This window comes from Drosophila suzukii, chromosome 3 (genome assembly GCF_043229965.1).
Source record: "Drosophila suzukii chromosome 3, CBGP_Dsuzu_IsoJpt1.0, whole genome shotgun sequence".
Taxonomy (NCBI): domain Eukaryota; kingdom Metazoa; phylum Arthropoda; class Insecta; order Diptera; family Drosophilidae; genus Drosophila; species Drosophila suzukii.
Genome location: NC_092082.1, coordinates 64146823 through 64168324, shown reverse-complemented (window position 1 = coordinate 64168324; position 21502 = coordinate 64146823). Strand labels below are relative to the sequence as shown.

Sequence of the window (21502 nt, the reverse complement as noted above, 5' to 3'; positions counted from 1 at the left end):
CTTCCTATTAAAATATTTCCTCAAGTGAGAATTTGTTGTTGCTGACTTCCAGAAACAATAGGGGAAATAAATCCTCCAATGCCAACAATGGAATAAATATAAATAGACATCTTAGCAAACGTCCGTCTCAGTTAGTTTTGGTCTTTGTTTTTAAAGGAGGTGAATGATAGCGTGAAAATTATAAAATCGATGCTCATATCATTGGAATTAATTAACAGCGCTTGGAGTGTGCAGCCGGATTTCATTAAAAATTGTTCGAATAGCGGAAATATTTTGGTGGGCCAAAATTAGCCAAGCCCTCGGAAATTATAAGGGCAGAGCAGGGGACTTCGAGTTGAAGTACTTGGCTGCTTTGGCATTTAATGAGCTGCCAATTTGGCAATCGGTGTTTTGATGTCAGTGCAGTTGGCTGGGCCCACGAATCTTAATGTCTTACTTGCGCTTCCGCACTTTGTTGTATTTTTGGTTTTTTTTTTGTTTTGTTTTTCGTTTGGGCCATAAGGAATTTTTATGCTGAAAGAAAGTGAAAGCTTTGCCATTTGCGTGTTAATTGCGTCTGGAATTTACATAAATATTAATTTCTAATGAGGTCGTGTTCGTCTTGGAGACATCAAAGTCCCCCCAATGCCAATACACTGCCTGTTAAATATGTTTATGCAAATAGGTTCCTTTCCATTTCGACTGTTTGCCAGCTACAATTAGACGTAATTCCTGCTGGGCCAAAAATGCCTTGATTTATGCAAAGAAAACACGTTATTATTGAACCTGCTGGTCTGAGTGAGTGATTTCCCAGCATGTGTGTTCCAAATATAAACTGCTAAAATATGCATGCAGATTGCCTTGTATTAACATCATTGATTCAATAGCCAGGCATTGGAAATCAAAGACGTATAGGTATGTATGCCAAATTAGACTAAGCCCCCAGGTCAATTTGACTTGGCTTGTATATGCGTCATGTGTGTGTTTCGAAGAAATTCATTTCAAAAAATACATGAGTGATCTTTGTTAAACAGAAATTTGGTAAATTCGAATTTAATTATAAATTTTGAACGAATGTAATGTATCGAAATCATTGGAATACTCTTTATAGTTAGTATTTCCTGGGTAATTTATCTTCGATTTTCCGGTTAACATTGCTATTTTACATATTTGTAAATTTGTATATGTGTGCTTGATGATTTAATTAGCTACATTTCTCGATTTCTCGTAAACAAAGGAACAAATTTTTCATATTGGTATATAAATGGCTATAATTGTTAGGCCTATATAGGACACTAAAGCATTACAAACCTTTGAAGGGATCAGTATAAAGAAATTGATTTAATTTTTGTTAAACAAGTGCTCACATTTTTATAGATTGCATTTTTGTCCATAAACTTGTTGCTTCTTAAACTTAAATGTTTGGATTGTATAGTCCTTATAAAAATTTTATCCATTTCCAGAAGAAATTAGCGGCAGTAGCACTGGGTAAAAGTTGGTTAATTGCCCAAAGTCGAATAAAAAATGTCTAAAACCGACATATTGGTAACAAATTGACAATTGACCGCAAAACTGCTATTAAGTAATCCCATTATATTCTTGTCGTAGATGCATGGCTTGGGTGCGTAAATAAAATGAATAAATCCAAAATTAACAATTTTATTTTCATACCAATCACAAACAAATTGTTTCGATTTTCGCTACTCGCTCTTGATTTCTGGCATTTTTGGTTAAAAGTTGTTCTCAAGGGAAACCGCGATTTCTTCATCAGTCACAAACCTGAAATCGGATAGTATTTTTTGAAATTGATTGCATTTATTGAATTTTAACGTTTTATACAAATTTTATGATAGCAAAAATTTCCATTTAATATTATCTATCGTTCAGTACTCAAATATAAGTCAAGAGATATATACAATACTTCGCCCATCCTCCCCTAAATGTATGTCAAAACACACAAAACGCTTGTCAGAGACAAGAAACAGGACTTCATTGTACAGCACAGATAGTCAGATTAAATATTTATTTCAACCCAAAGAGCTCCGTTTATACAAAGAGTTGAGTTTAAAGTAAAAAATTTATATTATTCAAGTTAAGGTTTTGTTGCATTTCTGGGATCATTTAAAAAATAATGTTGATATTCGATGTGTATAACCTCTGTTAAACTTTTCTTTTTTGTCAGCCTGTGGACCCATAGTTTAAAGGATATACATTTAACACAATTTCAATTTATTTTCCATTTTATGTGCTGGCGACAAAAACTCCTCTAATAACAATTTTTGCATATTGACTAATTGAATTTTCAGCCGCATCCGTCTGACCGGCAATTAATAAATATTCTGATTTCATTATATGGTATTTTTAGTAAATTATCAGTGAATTATTTGTGTGCCATTCACATGTGTGTGTGTGGAAAATTTAAAAAGTGTACTGACCGCAGCCGATTTTAGTAAATACTTTGAGTGCAAGCTTGAACAAAATCAGAATGAATATTAATGCAGCGGTTGGGTGACCGAAGAGCTTCAATTGACATTAAATAGGCGAACCATTAGACTACAGTAAATAAATAAATAAATACGAGTTTAACAAATAAATTATGCGTAGCCTAGTTGTTTTATCCTATTTACAGTTCGGTTTTTAACAAGGAAAAGTTGACTTCAAAGTTGCTCGTTCTCGCTTAACGTCTCCCGCTCTCGAAGATTAGGGACCTCCGGCTCACTTGGCCGGCATGTTGCACTGTGGATACAGGCTCTGGCAGTCCTTTTGATCCTGGCCATCCCGGGCAGCCTGAATTAGCCGGTAAAAACGACGCACTGCCTCATTCGCATGCGTTACGGGCTCCAGTTCGCTGGTGTCGCTGCAACAGACACAAAATGGGAAACTTTAGCAAAAGAACGTTTCGCGTATTTCATTAAATGGTATTTTTTGTGTGTGGTGCCATGGCAGATGCTCCCTTTCATGGCTTTTTTACACTCAAAAACAAAGTTTTCGTAATTGGTCTAGTACATTTATTATTAGCATGAATCCTAAAAAATATATATTTGAATTTATTCAATTGTTTTAATATTCAATATTGGAATAAATAAATGATAGAAAACCTCACCTATTTTTCCGAATCTTCTACAAAGCCTTAATCAATCAAAAAAATGTCATTTAAAATTGAGCACAAAAAAAGTTTTGCCTGTCATATCTGAACAGTAATCCTCATTGTGTACGGTTGATTGATGTGCTTTTTAAAAAGATTTTTTGAAAGTCAAGACAATGTTTCTTTAGAGTGTTCTTAGTTAGTTAGTCCTAGCCGCAGGCCAAGGCCTAAGAACGCTTTTTGTTGGGCAGGAAGTCGGCTAATTAACTTTGCCACATCGACCCATCGCCGTAAAGTTTTCATGGGAGCAGGTCGAATCGCTTGTGCGCACTTTTGGGCTTACCAACACGCGCCTTTTGTGCTCCAGACATTCATGCGTCACCCAAAAACGCCTACATCCCAATTCCCATCCTGCTGCTCAGCTATTCGACCTTAAATTGAAGGCGTCTGGGGCAATTGATTCTGTGGGCGGGGTGTTGCTAATGGATTTCATGTGACTAGTCAGTCGTGCACGGAGGTGGTGGCCGGAAAATCGCACCCACATAAGTCAAGGCCAAACTGATTTCCTATGCTCTTTGTCCGCCAAGGAAGAATGGGGGGACGTGACCTGATGCAAGGATATGTTGCCTGAATTTTAATGTACAACAGTACTTTTTTATCCTCCGCCCTTTCCCCACAAAATAAAATAGTTAATACTAACTAACTACAGTCAAACTTCTGTAAATTATTCTGACCCAAGTCAATTGAATTACATTGGGTAGCAATAAATTAAAACTACGTTCCTGGGATAAATTATATTTGCAATCAGTAAAGAGATTTCGTTTCTGATTTTATTTGATGTATTTCCATATTTATCAGATTATATTTCCACCGCATCTCTTCTTTGCTCTTCAATTATCTCAGAAAACAATTTTAATTATTGACGTCAAACATTTCAATACTGTTTCAAGAAACAAGACCAATTAAAATTGAACAACCAACGCCCTGGGCTGACACATCAGAATTGTATTTAAAGTTGAAATGGAAATACCCGAAATACTTCAGCACGCTTTTCCATTAATTATGATTGCTTTCATTATAGATGCGCATGACTGCAGACAGTGGACGCTTTAAACAAACGTAGCCTTTCATTAGGCCAATTTATTTTAATTAATTTCCAACTTCGATGGCCGAAAACCTGAGCTCCCAGCCATCGTCAATGGCGTCCCGATAAGGCAATTAAGCACACCTTGGCCACTCAATTAATGACTTGTCATGGGCACGCGGACCCATAAATCATACGACATAGGGACTAGGTCTAGATGACTTCTCCTGGGAGACGAGCCTGTCACTCACAAAGTTGTCAAGGCAGCTATCTGGGGTCTGGCAATTTTGCACTCATTGTTGTCAGCGTGAAAAAGCCCATAGGCAGGGCCCAAAAGATAATGAGCCATGAGAAATATGATGAATGCGAAATGCGAGTTTATCTGGTCTGTAGCATGCTCGAGTGCCCCTGGAGTGACCGATGTGGGTGGAACCATTTTCGCTGAGGATGATGATGATGATGGCACGCGGCTCACGGCTGGGAGTTCCACTTGGCTGGCCATGTGCAGTGTGCAGTGTGCAGTTCAATTAGGAGATGCGACGCGACAGCCACGAACTTGCGACGACGAACTGCACTCCGACAGCCCCAAGTTCCACTTTCTTTTCACGCTCTTGCCTATTAATTGAAAGGCAATGATGGGGTACCAAGCTGGAGGTGGGCCTTTAAAGCCTTTCCCGCAGCGAAAACGCGTCGAACTAAGCTGGCTGCAAAACGAATTTAAGTTTTGACTGCCTGACATCACAATTTGCATTGCCCGGGGAGCAATTAGAGCACAGAATGACACATTTTATGGCAAATGACAAGCCTTAGTTCATGGCACACAACCATAAAGCCAGCTCGCCTCTTGCAGTTATGGCCAAAATTGTAAGTCGTTAGATTTTGAAAACTTAAGGCAACTAACTTGGACTATAATGAATATGCACAAAGTAAAATATTGGAGAAAAACTTTCTGTTTGACAAAAGTTAATTACTTTTTGTAACGCACTTCCAAGAAATTGTTCAATGCTAATAACCTATTTAAAAAATAGTACTTTAAAGTTTATCAAGTATGTTAAATTATTATCGTGAACAATATACAATAAAGAATGTTTTCGAAAACTAGTAGTAATACATTTATTGATATTGCTTTACTAAGAGTGGAATTTAATATACCAATTAATATAAATCTGACTGACTAAAATATAGTCTTTAGCTATTAAAGGAAAATCAAAACAAAATGTTAAAAATATAAAAATCAAATATGTTACCAAATAGCTACCTTTATGTATTGTATTTTTTTTAAATATTTCTTATTGAGACCTTAGTCCCCATACTCATTGGTAGTTCCACACTCACCGACTTAGCTCCGCGGAGATGAAGTTGCTGTGCGGACTGTAGGTGGCCGGATCCTTGTACATGCTGCACACGATGCGCTCCTTGCACAGGTCGTTCTTCACGCCCAGCTGTTCGACTATTTTGTCGATTTTCAGCAGAATAGGACTGTAGAACGGATCGTAGTTGAGCGGATACAGCGGCTGAAAACGCACAAAAAGCGCACAGGTTATTCGTCACGATCGCAGGTTGGTGCGGCGGATGTCAGCAATTGCAAACCTGTCCGTCCTGTACGAATGGCTGGTGCTCCAGTATCTTCTGCTGCTGCTGGATGAGGCGCTGCTCGGCCTGAATGCGGATGGCCTCCTTCAGCTGGGCGGCTAGTTCGGGCTGGGGATGGAAAAAGAGGATATGCAGAGAATTCTGTCAGTCATGCACTCGGAAAATAGATCTATTTCACGATGTTCAAAACTGATATATCATTAAGAAAGTAGCAAAGTATATGAAATCGTTTGAATCTAGCTTACCCAATATAAAAGATTTATAAATAGAACACCTTGAACTGGTTAGCTTCTCTTAAATAGTATTCCTTAAATATCTACTGTTCTCCTATAAAGATTTTGCAAAGTTTTTTTTAAGAATTTGGTTTTCTATGTATGTATTTTTACTATGTCCCAGTAATGTGAGCGATAAGTTCTCGTAGATTTTTGATATCACCTTGTGATACCCTTGCATAGTTTATTATAACTTTAGTTAGAAGTTGGCAACGCGGTGGAGGAGACTTTTCCGATCCTACAACTTTACATATTTTTGATCAGTATTCCTGGCAAATTCGATCTTGCCATACCAGTCTGTTCATAAGTCCGTCTGTCTATCTGTGTCGTTTCTACGCAAGCTAGTCTTTTAGTTTTAAAGCTTTCTGCATGAAATTTCTCAAAAGTCTTCTTTCTAATGCAGGTAATATAGAAGTTCAAACGACAATTATTCTTCCTCGTATTGGAATGATTGAAAAATTATGTGTAAGTTTTATTGCTTTTTTATGATTTAAAAAATTTCTGTTGAACTAAAAAAAATTTGGGCACTCAAGTTTTATAGCTTTCTTTAGAGAATGCTTCAAATATACATGTTATGCAGCTTCTATAATATGGTTTTAATTGCATAACATGGTTTAGTTAAGGTAAGGTATATAAAATTCTGCTATCCTAAATAAGCGTCCATTCTTGTTTTTAGTATTAGGAGCTGCTTTAAGACAGACAAAAGGGAATATTTTTACTAGCTACTAAGGCTTTTTTATAACTTTTAAAATTTCTGGTGAATTAAAAAAAATTTTGAGCACTCAAATTATATAGCTTTCTTTACATGCTTCAAATATACAGGTTATGCAGATTCTGTAATATGATTTTAGTTGCATGACATGGTTTAGCTGTAAGGTATATACAATTCGGCTGGCGTAAATAAGCCCTCATTATTGTTTTTAATATTCGGAGCTTCTTTAAAATAGACAAAAAAGAATATTATTACTAGCTACAAAGGCTGATGCAAATATATTTACTTCTGCAATACTGTTTAGGACCAACTGACTTGACATACTGCACATATTCAGAAATGCTTTAAGCAAAGTCTATTAAAAGCCTGCAACTTTTGTTATTTCTTCCCTGAAAGTAAATTTAAAACTCGCAACTGTTGATGGCACATAAATTAGGTATGTGTCCAAGTCAAAAGCGTCGTACAAACATTTTGTAGGATGCAACAGCAAATACCACTTTGTGTGAAAAGGGTTGAGTTGCGTGAGCTGCTAACCTTCTGCCGGGGACAGCTCATCCAAACCCGACTAAACTCGCTGGCACACTTTCTCGACGCCAGGAGTTCCCATCATATTCGGCTATGGCTTTGGCAAGGCGTGCTCATTTAATTAATGTGAACAGCGGGGTGTTTTGCAAGCCTACGGATTTTGCTGTCGGTCGGGAAGTGCAATGGCAAAGTGCATTTTAATTATGGCTTAGTTGACAAGCCAAGAGCCCGAAGGCCCGGCCCACATGTGGCCGGGGACGCAGCTCACTTGAAAGTGAAAACTGTCATCGAGTGTCAGTCGGTCAGTCAGTCAGTCGGTTGGTTGGTTGGTCCGCACAAACTGTTTGCCAAGCCATTCACCTTGCAGGGCCTGCAGTTTGAGCCACTTGAATGGTGTCGCTGGGCAAAAAGAGAAAAGAATTCACCTGCCATGCGGACAAGACAATTTGCATCATAGGAAAACAATTTGCACTTTTGTGGAAAGTGTCAATAGAGACAGCCGTGTGCCAGACGAATGTTTGCCAGTGAAACTGCAGCAGCCTGATTGATAGTGTTGTTGCCCAGCTGTGCCAGTGTGCAAACTGCAAATAGGAGCCTCTAATGATGGAAGTAGTCAGGAGGAGGTGCAGACGCACTACTCGGAAAACGTGCTGGCTGGGAAGGCCACAGTAACCATGCGGCAATGAATACCTAATTCTTTCTTGATAGTTTCCCGAGGAAAGTTTGAAGAATTATAAGTTCTTTCTTTCAGATTCTTTTTTGATTTAATTTTTAAAGTAAGTTTTCTGGTTTTTTATGTTTTTACTATAATTTGTTATTGTTATTGGGAAGGGGTGCATTTGAATGGCTTCTTAAAAATTCAAGAAAGTTTCGTTTCATTTTATTCAGACTTGGATTTTGTATACCTAAATGGATTTTCATATATAAAAATTTTTAAAGGGCTTGTTAAAGAATATTTCTAAATGAACACAGAATATATTCTGACGTTCTCATTTGAGTTAGAAAAGTTAAAAAAAATAGAACTACATTTTTGAAGGTAAAAACGTTCTCAATTTGCTCGAATTGTTTACTTATCAAAAAGGTTGTTAAATAAACTTAGTTTAACTCTACTCTTCTCACCATTTCGTTCTTATATTGAGAACATTGATACCAAAATGTGCTTAGAAGGATTTTAAGAACGAATGTTCTCAATTCAAGAACAATGTACTTGAATATTTATCTCTGTGAAAAATGTACAATTTTTTTTTGAGCTGACAAAAAGAGAACTAGAGATCAACTAAATAATCACTAGAATTACGAAGAAAATGTGTTTCTGAACCCAACTATTTTAATAATGTTATAATAACCAGTCGCCTGTCTGTTCTAGTATTTTATATTTATACCAATAGTTTGAAAGTAGTTCTGAACTTAATATTTCCATTTTGCTTGATCATAACCCATTTTTGCATGTGTGCTTTCACTTGAAACCTTTGCAGATTTTGATTTACGCGGAAAACGGCGCAACTCTCGCTTCTCATAACCACACGTGGGCTATCTGATTTCACAGACTGCTTTTTTATGTACATCGCTGCGATTACAATAATGCACATTTGCGTATTCCGTTTGCCTGCTGGAAATTTATACGAACATACGTAATGGGCTGTAATGTGATACGCACCGAAAGTTGTGGCTCCTGCGCAGCCTGGTTTTGCTGCTGCTGATTATTGCGCGCGGGATCATACTGCGCGGCAATTTGAGCTGCTGCCGTGAGTCCGGGCCCACTTTGCGGCGGATGGTGTCCCTGTCCCGGAACGAACACCGGATGGTGCTGCGTGTGTGCCGGCCTTGAGCTGGAAAAATCGGGGAAAATTAGGCGCCGATGGCAGGTGGGAGTGGGTTGTGTGGGTTCAAATTGGGTTGGCACAATAGTTCCATTGGAGCGGCGAATCAAATTTCCTTTTCGCTGCTCTTTTTAATTGGCAGCAATTACCACCCAACAGTGAGTGTTGTTTGGCTTTCATTAAAGAATTTTAATTACATTTGGTTAAGCAGGAAGGACATAAGGGATGCGACAGATAGCGGTTCGAATGGATCGTTAATTATAAGCACAATCTACCAGAGTATGGAGTAATAAACATATGTTAGAGTTCTGCACCGAAAAAAAGTTTGCATAGTGACACTTAAGCTTACAAAAGCAAAATATTATAAACAGGATATTGACAAATCTTCCTATCTGTGTCTTTAATCCCTTGAAAGATAAAAAGTTCTCTTGGAATTAGTAAGAAAAATGTATGATTACTGGTACTAAACCCACTTCTTGAGTTAAAAGAATGCTTCTGGGTTTATGGTTCAATACTACTAAGAGGGAAGAAATGTACTAGCAAATAATAAGCCTGGTTATCCTTTTTTCAGTGCAGACATTAGATGCGTAGGAAGTAAGCTTTTAATATAAAGTCACCGAGAAATAGGAGGAGTATCTGGGGGACTAGTACGAGTTAGTAGCTTATATATAGACCAAATTTATGGGTGTGCGGGTGTGTTCCTCTGCGGCAGTGCAAGTGAGATTCATGTGCGTAGGTGTACTTGTTTGTTGGTTTTCGGGCGCCCTTGAGTGGCATGTACCTTTGTTTGTCCTGACTTTGAAATGGGTTTAAACTGTGACTAGAGGCTTGTATTTTCTGAGCACTTAATTGCTGTTGCAGCTGAAGCTTGAGCTGTTGCTGCTGCTGTTGCGACTGCTGTTTCGGCTGGGTGGGCGGCCTCGCCTGCTGGGTGACAGGCCAACGCTGATGTTGCTGCTGGTGTGTCGCATGTTGCTGGTGTGCCTGTGCCTGTACCTGATGTTGCTGTTGTGCCTGTGTGGTGCCCAGGCCCCAAGCATGCAGGAGCCCGGCGTCATTAGCCGGGTGGGGCTTAAAGTAATGCGCATTCTCCTCTATCTGTGCAACGCGATTTATATCGCCTATGTATCTATTGTATGTGATGCAAGTCGGTTGTTGTGTGTGAGTGTGGCGTGTGAGTGTGGTTTAGAGACAAGACAGAGACACAGACAGTTACAGATGCGGATACGGAAGGCGTGGGGTGGTGTCTAGAAAACCGGAACTTACTCGGAACCCAAGCCAAGTCCACTGTTCTGCCAGGCCCCCTCGAAGTGCTCGAATCCGGGGCCGTAGCTCTCGTGCACCGGGGCTCCATGGAGATAGGCTGACGGATGACCCTTGGGCGGGTGGGTGTAGATGATTTCCGGACCCGGACCAGCGTGGTGCTCTCCGCTGTGCCATGGGGGAACCACCTAAGGATCAAAGAGAGTACCATTGAGAAATAAGTATAGCTTACATTTTTTAAAAAGGAGGTGATTAATTATATTTTAATACCCTTGCAGAGGGTATAATGCTTTCAGTCAAAAGTTTAAAACGCAGTGAAGGGACAACTATGTCCTATAGCTCCCATACGAATGATCAAAGAATTATTTTAAAATATGTAAAAAAGTAACAGCTTCGGTGTTTTTTTAACATATTAACTTCTACTCTTGGGGATATCATTCATTTAATATTTCAGAATTTCGAATAAAATTCAAATCAAATCGGCGACCTCATCATATAGCTGCCATAGGAACGATCGGATAATTAATGTCAAAATAATACATCGACTGTTAAATTTAAATGGAATATTATCTTTAAATTTTTATAAATAGTTTTTAGTTTTCTACAAATCAGAAAGTTCTTTACATACAATGCTGCCACTGGAACGACCTGCAAGGGCATAGAAACTTCGCCGTGCCAAAGTTAGCTTGCTTCCTTGTTACCAAAGTAAATACGTTTTCTAAAATTGTAGCATAAATTATTATTTGTGTTTATTTGCTTACCCAAAATGTGTTAAAATATTCTATTGGAAAAAACAAACACATGCAACACTTAATTTATACTTGATATTTATAGATACTATTTTAAATACTTGAGAAGTTATAAAAAATAAATATAATTGTCTTTAAATTACTAAAGGCAACACCAAGTGAGAATAGCCGGCTGCGACCGAGCTCTTTAATCTTAAATGATGCAGATTGCACTTCACTTTATTAAAAGGGCTGCCATGGCAGTCATTTAGCGCAAATTAAAAAAGATGGTAATGAAGAAGTCCGGTGCCTGGCGTTGGCTTGACATTTAATAAACTCATCAGCAAACTTTGTTCACTGTTCTGTAGGGCTTCCTTTTCGAGTGCTCTCATCGCGAAATCTCGTAGGCTATTTATAGTCAATGTTTGAACATACCAAATAATACGCATTATTGCCCAACTTTGTCTGGTGACTGGGCCGGCTTAAGCTCAGTTCAATGACTGTCAAAATGCCGTAAATAACAAGCAAAATGCGGAGATATGTGACTGTGTCATTGCCTGGCAGTTCGACTAGAGTTCAAGCCCTGCCTATTATTTGTGCTTTTTATTGTGCACAAAATTCTAACCATATTTCATGCTGTGCGGCCCGAAAACTTTTCCTGGCAAAGAGGTGACATACGCTCACGAACAGACGACATGTTAAGTGGGTGTTTCTTGGTCCTCGTGGCTGGAAAGTCTTTCACTCTGTCAGTTAATTTAATTTACACCGAGTGCGAAAGCAGCCAGGGATGGCGAGGATGCTTTAGTTGACTGCAAGTTGTCTAGAAAATATGCACATATCATTGGCCACCCGGGTGTAAAGTCGCACATGGAATTCACACTAACTACTCCCCTATCGATAGTCCATTTTTTATTGCCGCCAATGCTTTCCTCTTCCAGCTCTTGAAGTATTCATATATTCCGCGGAAGAAAAAAGCTAAGCTGCAAGTATTCCCCACTGATTCCTGCTTTCTCCAGTTGTCAGCGCTGGCCTAAACCTCAATAAACGACATGTTTAAAGGATTGTAATTGCTAAAGCGGTCGTTTTATAAAACCAATTCTAGGGGAAATCCTACTTGAGCAAAGATTGTCGTATGCAAACATTGGGACCCGGATTATCCCAATGGCTCAGACCCTGGATCCAGTTCAATAGCATTCTTTGGGAGCATAAACATCTCATAAATACAAGTATCTACACGTGTGCACTCTTTCGTGGGAAAATGGGGTGATAACCGCCAGATCCTGGTCTAATCCCCATCAACGGGCCCAATTGAAAGACGGGATTTCATTTGACGATATGTCAAGCTGGGTGCTGTCTGTGTCAGCGTGAGCTCATTTCGAGGGCACGTGCTATGCCAACTTGAAGTCGGGATTCCTCAATGGAAATTCTTTTCAACTGCCGGCGGAGAACGCCTCTAGACTTTTCTAATTGAATTTCCGGGAGCGCGGGCTAGAACATGAACAAAAGAGACTTCCGACCGGCAGACTCATAGACAAACTGAATCACATCCAGATTGTTAATGAAATTTCTCCAAAAATACGCCAGAAACATGATAAGTATAATCGGCCTAACCCAAACCAGTTAGTTGCGTTTGCTGGCATCGAAGAAATTTCTTTCAGCCGAATGTCATATCTCAGTGTCATCGAAATCTTTGCTCGCTTTTGAAAACTAGTATACTCCTATTATACTGTTAAATAAACAATATCTTTTAGCTCATCTATTGAATTTGATTAAATTCCCTTATATTAATTAAACATACATAAATAAATATATTTTTTTTAAAACTCTGATAATAATTTTGTAATACATTTTAAATTCAAAGTAAATAGATCTTTTCTAAATACTTATTTTAGAATGTAAACTCTTATATGTGTCTGAGAGCAATATTGTACTGTTAAAATCAGATAGCAACTGTCATAGTAAATAAGTTTTAATTTAGGTCGCACACCATTTACTGATGCGATTTCGGTGACCCAAAATTAAGAAAAGCTTTATGAGTACTTGAAAACCGAACTCCACTTAGTATTATGCCTTTTATATTACCCAAGCAAATGTACCTACGATAAAATCGCCAATTCTACTGATTGTATTGATCAACTTTCTAGAAATCTCTGCGGATAAGATGCAATTTGTGCAATATCACCTCCCATCTGCGCTTACCGTGTGATGATGATCGATGAGGTGATGGTGGTGGTGGTATTTGGCTGGTGCGTGATAGGATTGCTGGTAGTGCGAGCAGAGCTTGAAGAGGTGCGACAGCGCCGGGAACAGGAAGAGCAGGAACTTCAGCAGCAGTTTCTTGGCCGCCCCGACTCCGATGACGATTGGCAGCAGCCAGAACAACTTGATCTTGATGATCTTTATGATCAGCAGCAATGCGAGGAATGACAGCACCAGTTTGCTGCGTAGAAATTTTTCTGGACAAACGAAAGTAGCAATCGAATCAGACTTTTGGATGCAGTTGCTGCCGCAGATTGGTCAGAGAGTGAAAGCGGTTGCTACATCTGCATCTGCGCGATGGGGAAACAAATTGCGAGTATTACTTACGTATCTTCTTCTGGATTATCGCCCCAGCCAGTCGGGCCTTGACTACCTGTTTGGGAATGAGCTCCAGCTTGGCGATGATTCCGTTTCCTTCGATGGCCCGCGGCGAGATGCGAAAAGTGGCTCCGTTGAACATAACCTCGGGCAGATCCACCTCCAGATCGTGGGTCATCGCGAACTTAATACTCTTGCCATATAGAGCGCTGGTCACTTCCTCGATTGGGGTTTCCGCACTTGCTGCTTGGGAAATGCAGAATTGGACAATTAGACAGAGAAACACTCGTGAGTGACGCTTTTGGGTTAATGAAAGTTGTGCGGAAAGCGAGTTCAAGCACTCAGGATAGGATGATGGATGCTCTTGCGCAACTGCGAGTAAATATACGCATCCTACATTTTCTATTTATAAGCGAGAGTGGGAGTGGTGCGCCTCCGCATGGGAACCATTTGTGCGTTGGCGTAAATGGCTGAAGGCAAAAAAAATATAAAAGGTTTTTAAATGTTATTAGGCAATGCCATAACCTTATTTTGTATACATTTTTTTAGGTTCTTTTTTGTTGTGAATTTATAAATCTTGTAATTTATTTATTACTTTTTCCAATAGATAAAATGCAGTAAATTAATCAGCAATTTACATTCTCTTTCAATAGCTTTTTAATTTATAATATCCAATATTTTTAATTTGAGTACCCATATATCATACGATTTAAAGTATTGTTTACTATATAATACTCGTATATATTACTATTATTATATTACTATATTACTATATTACTATATTACTATATTACTATATTACTATATTACTATATTACTATATTACTATATTACTATATTACTATATTACTATATTACTATATTACTATATTACTATATTACTATATTACTATATTACTATATTACTATATTACTATATTACTATATTACTATATTACTATATTACTATATTACTATATTACTATATTACTATATTACTATATTACTATATTACTATATTACTATATTACTATATTACTATATTACTATATTACTATATTACTATATTACTATATTACTATATTACTATATTACTATATTACTATATTACTATATTACTATATTACTATATTACTATATTACTATATTACTATATTACTATATTACTATATTACTATATTACTATATTACTATATTACTATATTACTATATTACTATATTACTATATTACTATATTACTATATTACTATATTACTATATTACTATATTACTATATTACTATATTACTATATTACTATATTACTATATTACTATATTACTATATTACTATATTACTATATTACTATATTACTATATTACTATATTACTTTTATGATATGTTACGATATTAGTTATGAATGTTAGTTAGTTATGAATTTACCCATTAACAAAATTCTTTAAGCCTATAATTTACCTTCACTTTAAATGATATTCCCTAACAATTCTAGTATTTTCAAATTCCCCCTAGTAATATCTATATTTCATCAAGCCTTTAATTGCACAGCTAGCTAATTTTGCAAATTCCTAATGATCTCCAGCTGTTACGTAATTCTTGACCGACTCGATGGCTGTTAATGGGCGATTGTTACAGTGTTGGCCATGCTATGAGCCAAAGAAAACATCTGATGCCTGGTAAAAAGCCGCATAATTGAGCGCAGTCAAAGCGGCGTGACTCACATAAACGAGAGATCGTTGCCGCAGCAGATATTTCACTGCTCTCTGGCGCAGCTAAAATACGTAAAAAATCAAATCAAATCGCGGCAAGTGAAAGTTACTGGAAGTGGCAGCGTCATTTTTTGTGAACGTGCTCAGGTATCGGTAAACAAAACGAAGAAAAGAATCGACGTGAAAACTGTTCGCACACACAAATAGTTGAGCACACACAAGGGCTCTTACATAAGGCCATGTTAGCTAAACTTAATTGGGGAAAAAACCTATTTTGAAGTAAAGAATTGGTTGCAGCTGAGGGCGTTTAAAAATAAACAAGACATTTGTAAATCAAGCCAGTTTCACTTTAAAATTTGACGAGATTTGGTTACAAACTTTAACTTACTCCGGAGTCGATTGATTAAGACGAATAATTCTTGAACTTTAGTTAATAATTTTTTAAAACAATTGGAATTGAAATGGTAGCCAACAAATACCAATACTAATACATGTGTGATTTTTCTTAAGTTGAGTGTAACTTCTGCCCCTATCAACGTTTAGTTGAATATTATACACTAAATATGTTAAGCACCTTACAAAACCTCTTTAAAGCTCTCATAGAATTCATTATAGAAAGTTCTTAACTCACCGGCACGTGCCTCCGAGTGCTCCTCCTTCTCCTTCTCCACTTTATAGTCCACTTGATTCTTGAAGAACTTGAGTCTTTGCGTCACATTGACATCCTGCACATCCAGAGCGCCATCCAGGTAGCTAAATACGTTCTTCTGGAAGCAGGAGACGTCTGGCTTCAGATAGCAATCGCGGACAAGGCCGTCCCAGAGCTCGTTTCCACTGGTGAATCGCCGGGCCAGGCGGAGGAGCAGGGAGTCCCCGGGGGCCGCCTTATCAGTCTGCTTCCTGTCCGGAATATCGGAGGCATTCACCACGGGCTGCCACTCTTCTTCCGGCGGCAGTTCCGTCGTCGTCCAATCCTTTGGGGGTTCCGTCGGCGACTCGGTGACCGCCTCCTGCTCCTCGACGGCCTCCGTTTCCATTTCCAGGTGGCTCAACGGAGTGGTGGAGAGATGGCGACCAAGACGACCATTCCGAGCCGTTCCATCCGCATCGACGGCCGAGTTGATTAGGCAGATCAAGAGGAGGAAAATCAAGTGGCCACATTTTAAGCTGGCCATGCTCACTGGGTGGCAGTTGCAGGTGCGATTTCTACTGGAGGATGTGCACTGTCGCTGGCTCTCACCTGAGCCCCAATTATGGGGCAAATGACTGTGTGTGCTGGGCATTGTCAGTTTCGTTTTCGGTTTCACCTGGCCAGTTAGCACTGCTGACGGCCGATTCACACCTTGAACCTACAATTGCAATCGCAATTGCAATTGCACCTTGGCCCTGCAATTTAACTGTAGCCCAACTGTTTATTTAGCTGATTTCGCTGTAAGTACGTGTTGAGGGGACGGGAACTCTGGCTTTTTAGGAGGACACAATGGCCGGCTTTATTGGCGAAATCGTTAGCCAATTGACAAATCAATTTATGAGGCACTCGGCTTAGCACGCAAACACAATTCCATTGATTGTCGGTCGGTTTTTCGTAGCAGCTCGATTCTTTTTATTGGTTTTAATGTACTTTCTTCGTGCTGTGTGTTTTGGACTCGTTTGTTTGGAATTTCGCTGCCGCATTTAGCGCGTTTTCTATTTGCTCTATTCGGTTATCCGGCTACCTGCAATTACTTCATCGCGTCACACCTACGGCCTAACGGTTTCGTATCTGGAGGCGAGTATCTTGTAACTAGTATCTCGGGGATATGCAAATCACCTGTTGGCGCGTTCCGCGTGCGCATGCGTGCGCGTCTGGTTAACAACTGAGCGTGTTGTGGCCCAAACAGTTGGCCAAGATCATGGCCAGGCTTAAAGCAGACCGGTCGCTCTCTCTGGGGCCTTACTCTCCTAGGTTTCGTTCAGTTGTCGTTGACTTTTTGCACTGCAATATCGGTTGTATCTGGTATCTGGTATATGGTATGGTACTCCTGCATTCACACGTAGCTCTTTCAAGATTCTTCCGCCGCGCAAAACCTTAACTGTAATTTTTGCCGCGGCTGAAAGTTGTTTGGTCTACGCTCACTCCACTATGTTTGTTTATACAATTTCCAGTTAGCTTCAGATTGCTTCGAGTGCAGTTTGTCTGCTGGCTTGACGTTAATTTTCCTGGTAGTTTTTGCGCCGCTCTTCCTTAGTCGGCGCTTTTCACGGCCATTTGGTGTCCAGTGAACGGGTTTTCCTACAACGACAAAGTAAGTAAATATAGCGATTTTTATTATGTTTTGATGGCGCCAATATGGTTACTTAGTCTTTGGTTTTCCGGCAACTTTAAATCGAGATAAAAGAGAAAATGGGTCAAGAGTGGAGCGACTGACTTGTAATTCGATTAAAAGATACCAGTTTTATATGGTCATAATAATTTTCAATAGAAAATCTAGAAGTAACCCCTCTTTAATACGAAAATCTGTGTTTGCTTCTCTTTATTTGTAATTAACTAACTAACTATTTACAAGACTTTACAAGTGTGTTTCCTAAAAATATATACATCTTCGTTTTATTTTTAAACGAAAATTGGTGACCAATTGACCTATAAATTACGAAGTTTACCTTTTATCCACATCGATTGGATTGGGAACAGAACTGAAAAGCCGTTCTTGGGGACAAAAGAAACCAATCGACTGTCAAATAAAATGGCCATTACTGAACCACTTCCGATGAGCAACAAAAGACGTGTGGTGGCACACATATGACATATGACATTCATCTTTTGTTGCTCGTGGGCCATTGAAAGTGCTTCAGCTAATATTCCATATTTGATCAAGATATCAATCTCGGTTCTTGCACTTTGACCTTGTTATTGCTACTTTATTCTGACTCTGAACTTAATTGGCACACGTCTGAGACCTTTGTGGCATTCTAATTAGCTCAACGTTGTCGCTGATTTGGGCCCAGACATAAGAGCCATTCCATAAAGTGTTTCAGCCGTTTATAATTATGTTTCCAATGCAATCAATTAGACCGCATTACGCGCACAGCTGCATACTAGAGTACTGCTCACGATTATTATTTTTAACGAGCTGCGACTTAGTTGCTCTCTGCAGACGGTACGTATGCGTAATGTGCATAAACGACATATGTTTCATGTAACGCGTCGCGTTGTTATGGCTTTTCATATTAAAGGCATTCTATTAAAGTGCCATGGCGGCTTATGTCATGCCAAAGAAACAGCCATAAAGCTGCGAGTACACAATTGCTATTAAAATAATGGCCAGCTAAATCAAGTTTAGGGAGTCGGCGGCAGCAGAACTCGCTCCTCACCCGAAAAACCATATGATGTAAGTTCTTCGCGGGTTCAAGTCGAGTCGAAGACCCAGCTGCAACCGTTAGGTGGTTTAAAGGTTAGTAGCTTAGAAATATGGCACTTCGGGTTTGAGCAGAGAACCAAATAAAAAATGTTTAGGTAATGTTTAGTAAAAAAAGTATCAAATTTGTGCTTAGGATGCTGCAGGTATCAGCGACTTAGAAAATTAATATTTGAATAAATTTTGAATTTTTGTTGTTTTTGATAAAAGTGTTTTAATTGCCATTTTGTATTTCAACACACTTACAAAAATCTTATGGATTTTTAGATAATTTAGATCATTAAATATTTTATTACTGAAATTATTATATGAAATATTACCCGAAAGTTATTATAATGCAAAGTACAATTAATTTTTGTTTACTCATGTGCCCTTAAAAATTGTTTTCGGTCTTATGCAAGACTTGAGATACATTTTCGGCTGCTGTTCTGTTGTTGGCTTTCACTCGAATGCTTCCTGCTCTTTTTAATAATGATTCAATTACATCTGTCTTAATGGCACTTGAAAATGGCCAGCTCTCGGCTGGCAGGTAGATTACGTTTTCGGAAGGTAACGAGCTTTCCCTGCACGCTGTTTCTGCCGCTGTCAGTCGCAGCATTTCCGTGAGATTTTATTGCATTTTTATGTGACAATTTCTCGGGCTGACACACGCATCCGAACATCGCAAATGCTTCGCTCGACGAGTGGTTATGTAAAGCTTTAAGTATTTGCATTCCATTAAATTGTATCTATGTTCGGGACAGACTTTCGGTTTCAGTCGAACGCCTAGTGAATGCGTCTAATAGATTACTAATTTCACTTTATGCGTGCTTGTAACTTAGTTGGCCGACTGTGGTGTGATTTGTGTTAGCGTGCAAATATTTTAAAGAGTTTTTCGACTCTTTCTGCATTTCTTTGGTTGCGTTTCAGTGAAATCTATAGTTGAGCCGAACGAAAAGCAAACTCACTTTCGTTGCGGTTAACCAACTTGACTCACTAATGGCTTATTAAGTCCAAATAGATCGGATTCAACGTACTTTTTATGATCCATCTGCCGGGGAGCGCAGCAAATTGACTGTGATTATTGGCCGAGAGACAATAAAAAATCAAATAAAATAACTCGAGCTCGGAATGAAAAACATTCTGCCACCGCACTGCTGTGCATATATTGCTGCGGTTTATCGCCTGTAAATTATGCCGAAGGTTTCATTTTCAATTAAATGTGATTATTTGGAGTGAACCTCAATTTGAGCTGGGTCCAAACGATTTGTTTACTTTCTTCTCGCATGCTTTTAATTTGTGTATCACTGTAAATACCCTAATAATTTTGGTTTTCCTTCGTTTCGAGAATCTACAACCGGTGAGCACGCAATCCCAAGCACTAATTGGGATTCTAATGTGTATTAGAGCGCGTTGAGATTCCCATCTGGCATGCGCTAATAACTCAAGGTGGGCGGGGAAGGTCTTTAAGAACTTCACGAAGGTAGTTGGCAAAGCCAAGAAACCACAGGAAATTTCACTTTTACCCACTGGGTTAAATGCACATGGACATGCATCGCATTTCCCCGGCAAACAGGTTTCCATTTTTTCGGTTGATAAGTGCAACCGGCTTGCCAGCTGTTGGCTTTTGTTTTGTTGGTCACTCAGGCAACTTAAACTGGGTCAAATATTTGCATTCCGGTTCGATTTGAGTGGGAATCTTTGTCTTCCTGCTTTTACCTACTCACTTGAAGAGATGGTCCACCAGCAACTAACACGCACAGTCACTCGCCATCACCATTGACTCATAATTCTTGGGCGCGAAACGGTGTTGTTCGCCATGGCGAGACGCCTAATTAGCAAGATATTTTGTTATTTGTCCGCTGGTCACTTTCGCTCTCGGTTTTCACAAGAAGAAATTAGTTAGATTTGATTTTCAGAATCCGTCGTGTCTTTCACTTTTTACAGTTGCCAATAAAAACAGCCGAGAGGCGCGATAAACGTGGAAGACCGACGACCGTGGAAGACCAACTGAAACGGAGGTGCCGCCGCACAAAAGATGCGGCCAACTTTGGGTGTTGGTAGGTGAGTTTAATCGTACAGGCACAGATACATTAACGATATATACAGATTCAGACAAACACACTTAAACAGCGAGAGAGATGGAGAGAAAGTAAGTACTTCTGACCGCCGGAAAGTATGCGACAACTTTTCTGCTTTCTTGTGATATGCGTTGCTTGAATTCACAGTGATCTCTGCATAATCCGGAAAGAAAAATTTCCCAATATATTTCATAATAAATTTTAAAAAATATTTCGTTGTCTTTTAGTTAGTTTTTAATTTTATTAAACATTTTAATACTTACTAGTGGAGTGTAGAGTAAGGTGACGAACTCGTCAAATCTCATATATCTCATAGTCGAATTCACTTATCGTGTCGACAATGTACATATTTACAATAACATTATTAAGAACTCGCGTAATTTGTTCGTGACATAATTTTGACTAGAAAGGTACCGCAAAAATTAAAAAACCTATTTAATTTACAGGGGTTTCAGAAGTTTTTGTACTAATATTTATTAAACGTTGATCAACCAACTTAATGGCTTAAAACACATGGAAATAACAAAGATAAATAACATGAAACATAACAGGAATAAGAAAAATTTAACAGAAGTTTCAGAAGTGCCAGATCAAAACTTTGGGGAAAACCAGGTCAGACAACTCAATAATTTTTTGTTGAATTTTGTGAACTAGAAATTGAACAACTTAATTTATTCAATTTAAACCAAGAACTGAAGTAGTATTCCATTATTGTACATTTTTAAC

General features: G+C 38.7%; 1 protein-coding gene across 5 annotated transcripts; it reads right to left on the bottom strand.

Moving 5' to 3' along the window:
* Nucleotides 1-2192: 2192 nt before the first annotated feature.
* Nucleotides 2193-20700, bottom strand: Osi17 (DUF1676 domain-containing protein Osi17). Of its 5 annotated transcripts, none has more exons than XM_065865307.2 (10): nucleotides 20415-20700; nucleotides 15953-17593; nucleotides 13648-13884; nucleotides 13261-13517; nucleotides 10337-10521; nucleotides 9852-10199; nucleotides 8908-9079; nucleotides 5739-5849; nucleotides 5484-5662; nucleotides 2194-2836 (listed from the first exon to the last, which is right to left on the bottom strand). In XM_065865307.2, the coding sequence occupies exons 2-10, from the start codon at nucleotides 16602-16604 to the stop codon at nucleotides 2695-2697; spliced, it is 2283 nt and encodes a 760-aa protein (XP_065721379.2). In that variant the 5' UTR covers nucleotides 16605-17593; nucleotides 20415-20700; the 3' UTR covers nucleotides 2194-2694. The 5 variants fall into 5 exon arrangements, with proteins under 5 accessions (XP_065721380.2, XP_065721379.2, XP_065721378.2 ...); XM_065865306.2 differs by having other exon boundaries at nucleotides 20423-20700; XM_036818927.3 differs by having other exon boundaries at nucleotides 2196-2836; nucleotides 13648-13881; nucleotides 20423-20700.
* Between the last annotated feature and the right edge of the window lie 802 nt (nucleotides 20701-21502).

Coding starts and splice junctions, on each gene's coding strand:
- Osi17 (XM_065865307.2), bottom strand. CDS start 16,604: ATGCCCAGCACACACAGTCATTTGCCCCATAATTGGGGCTCAGGTGAG. Junction 13,518..13,647: donor GATAATCCAGAAGAAGATAC/GTAAGTAATACT, acceptor TCGTTTGTCCAG/AAAAATTTCTACGCAGCAAA. Junction 2,837..5,483: donor ATCTCCGCGGAGCTAAGTCG/GTGAGTGTGGAA, acceptor TGTCTGTTGCAG/CGACACCAGCGAACTGGAGC.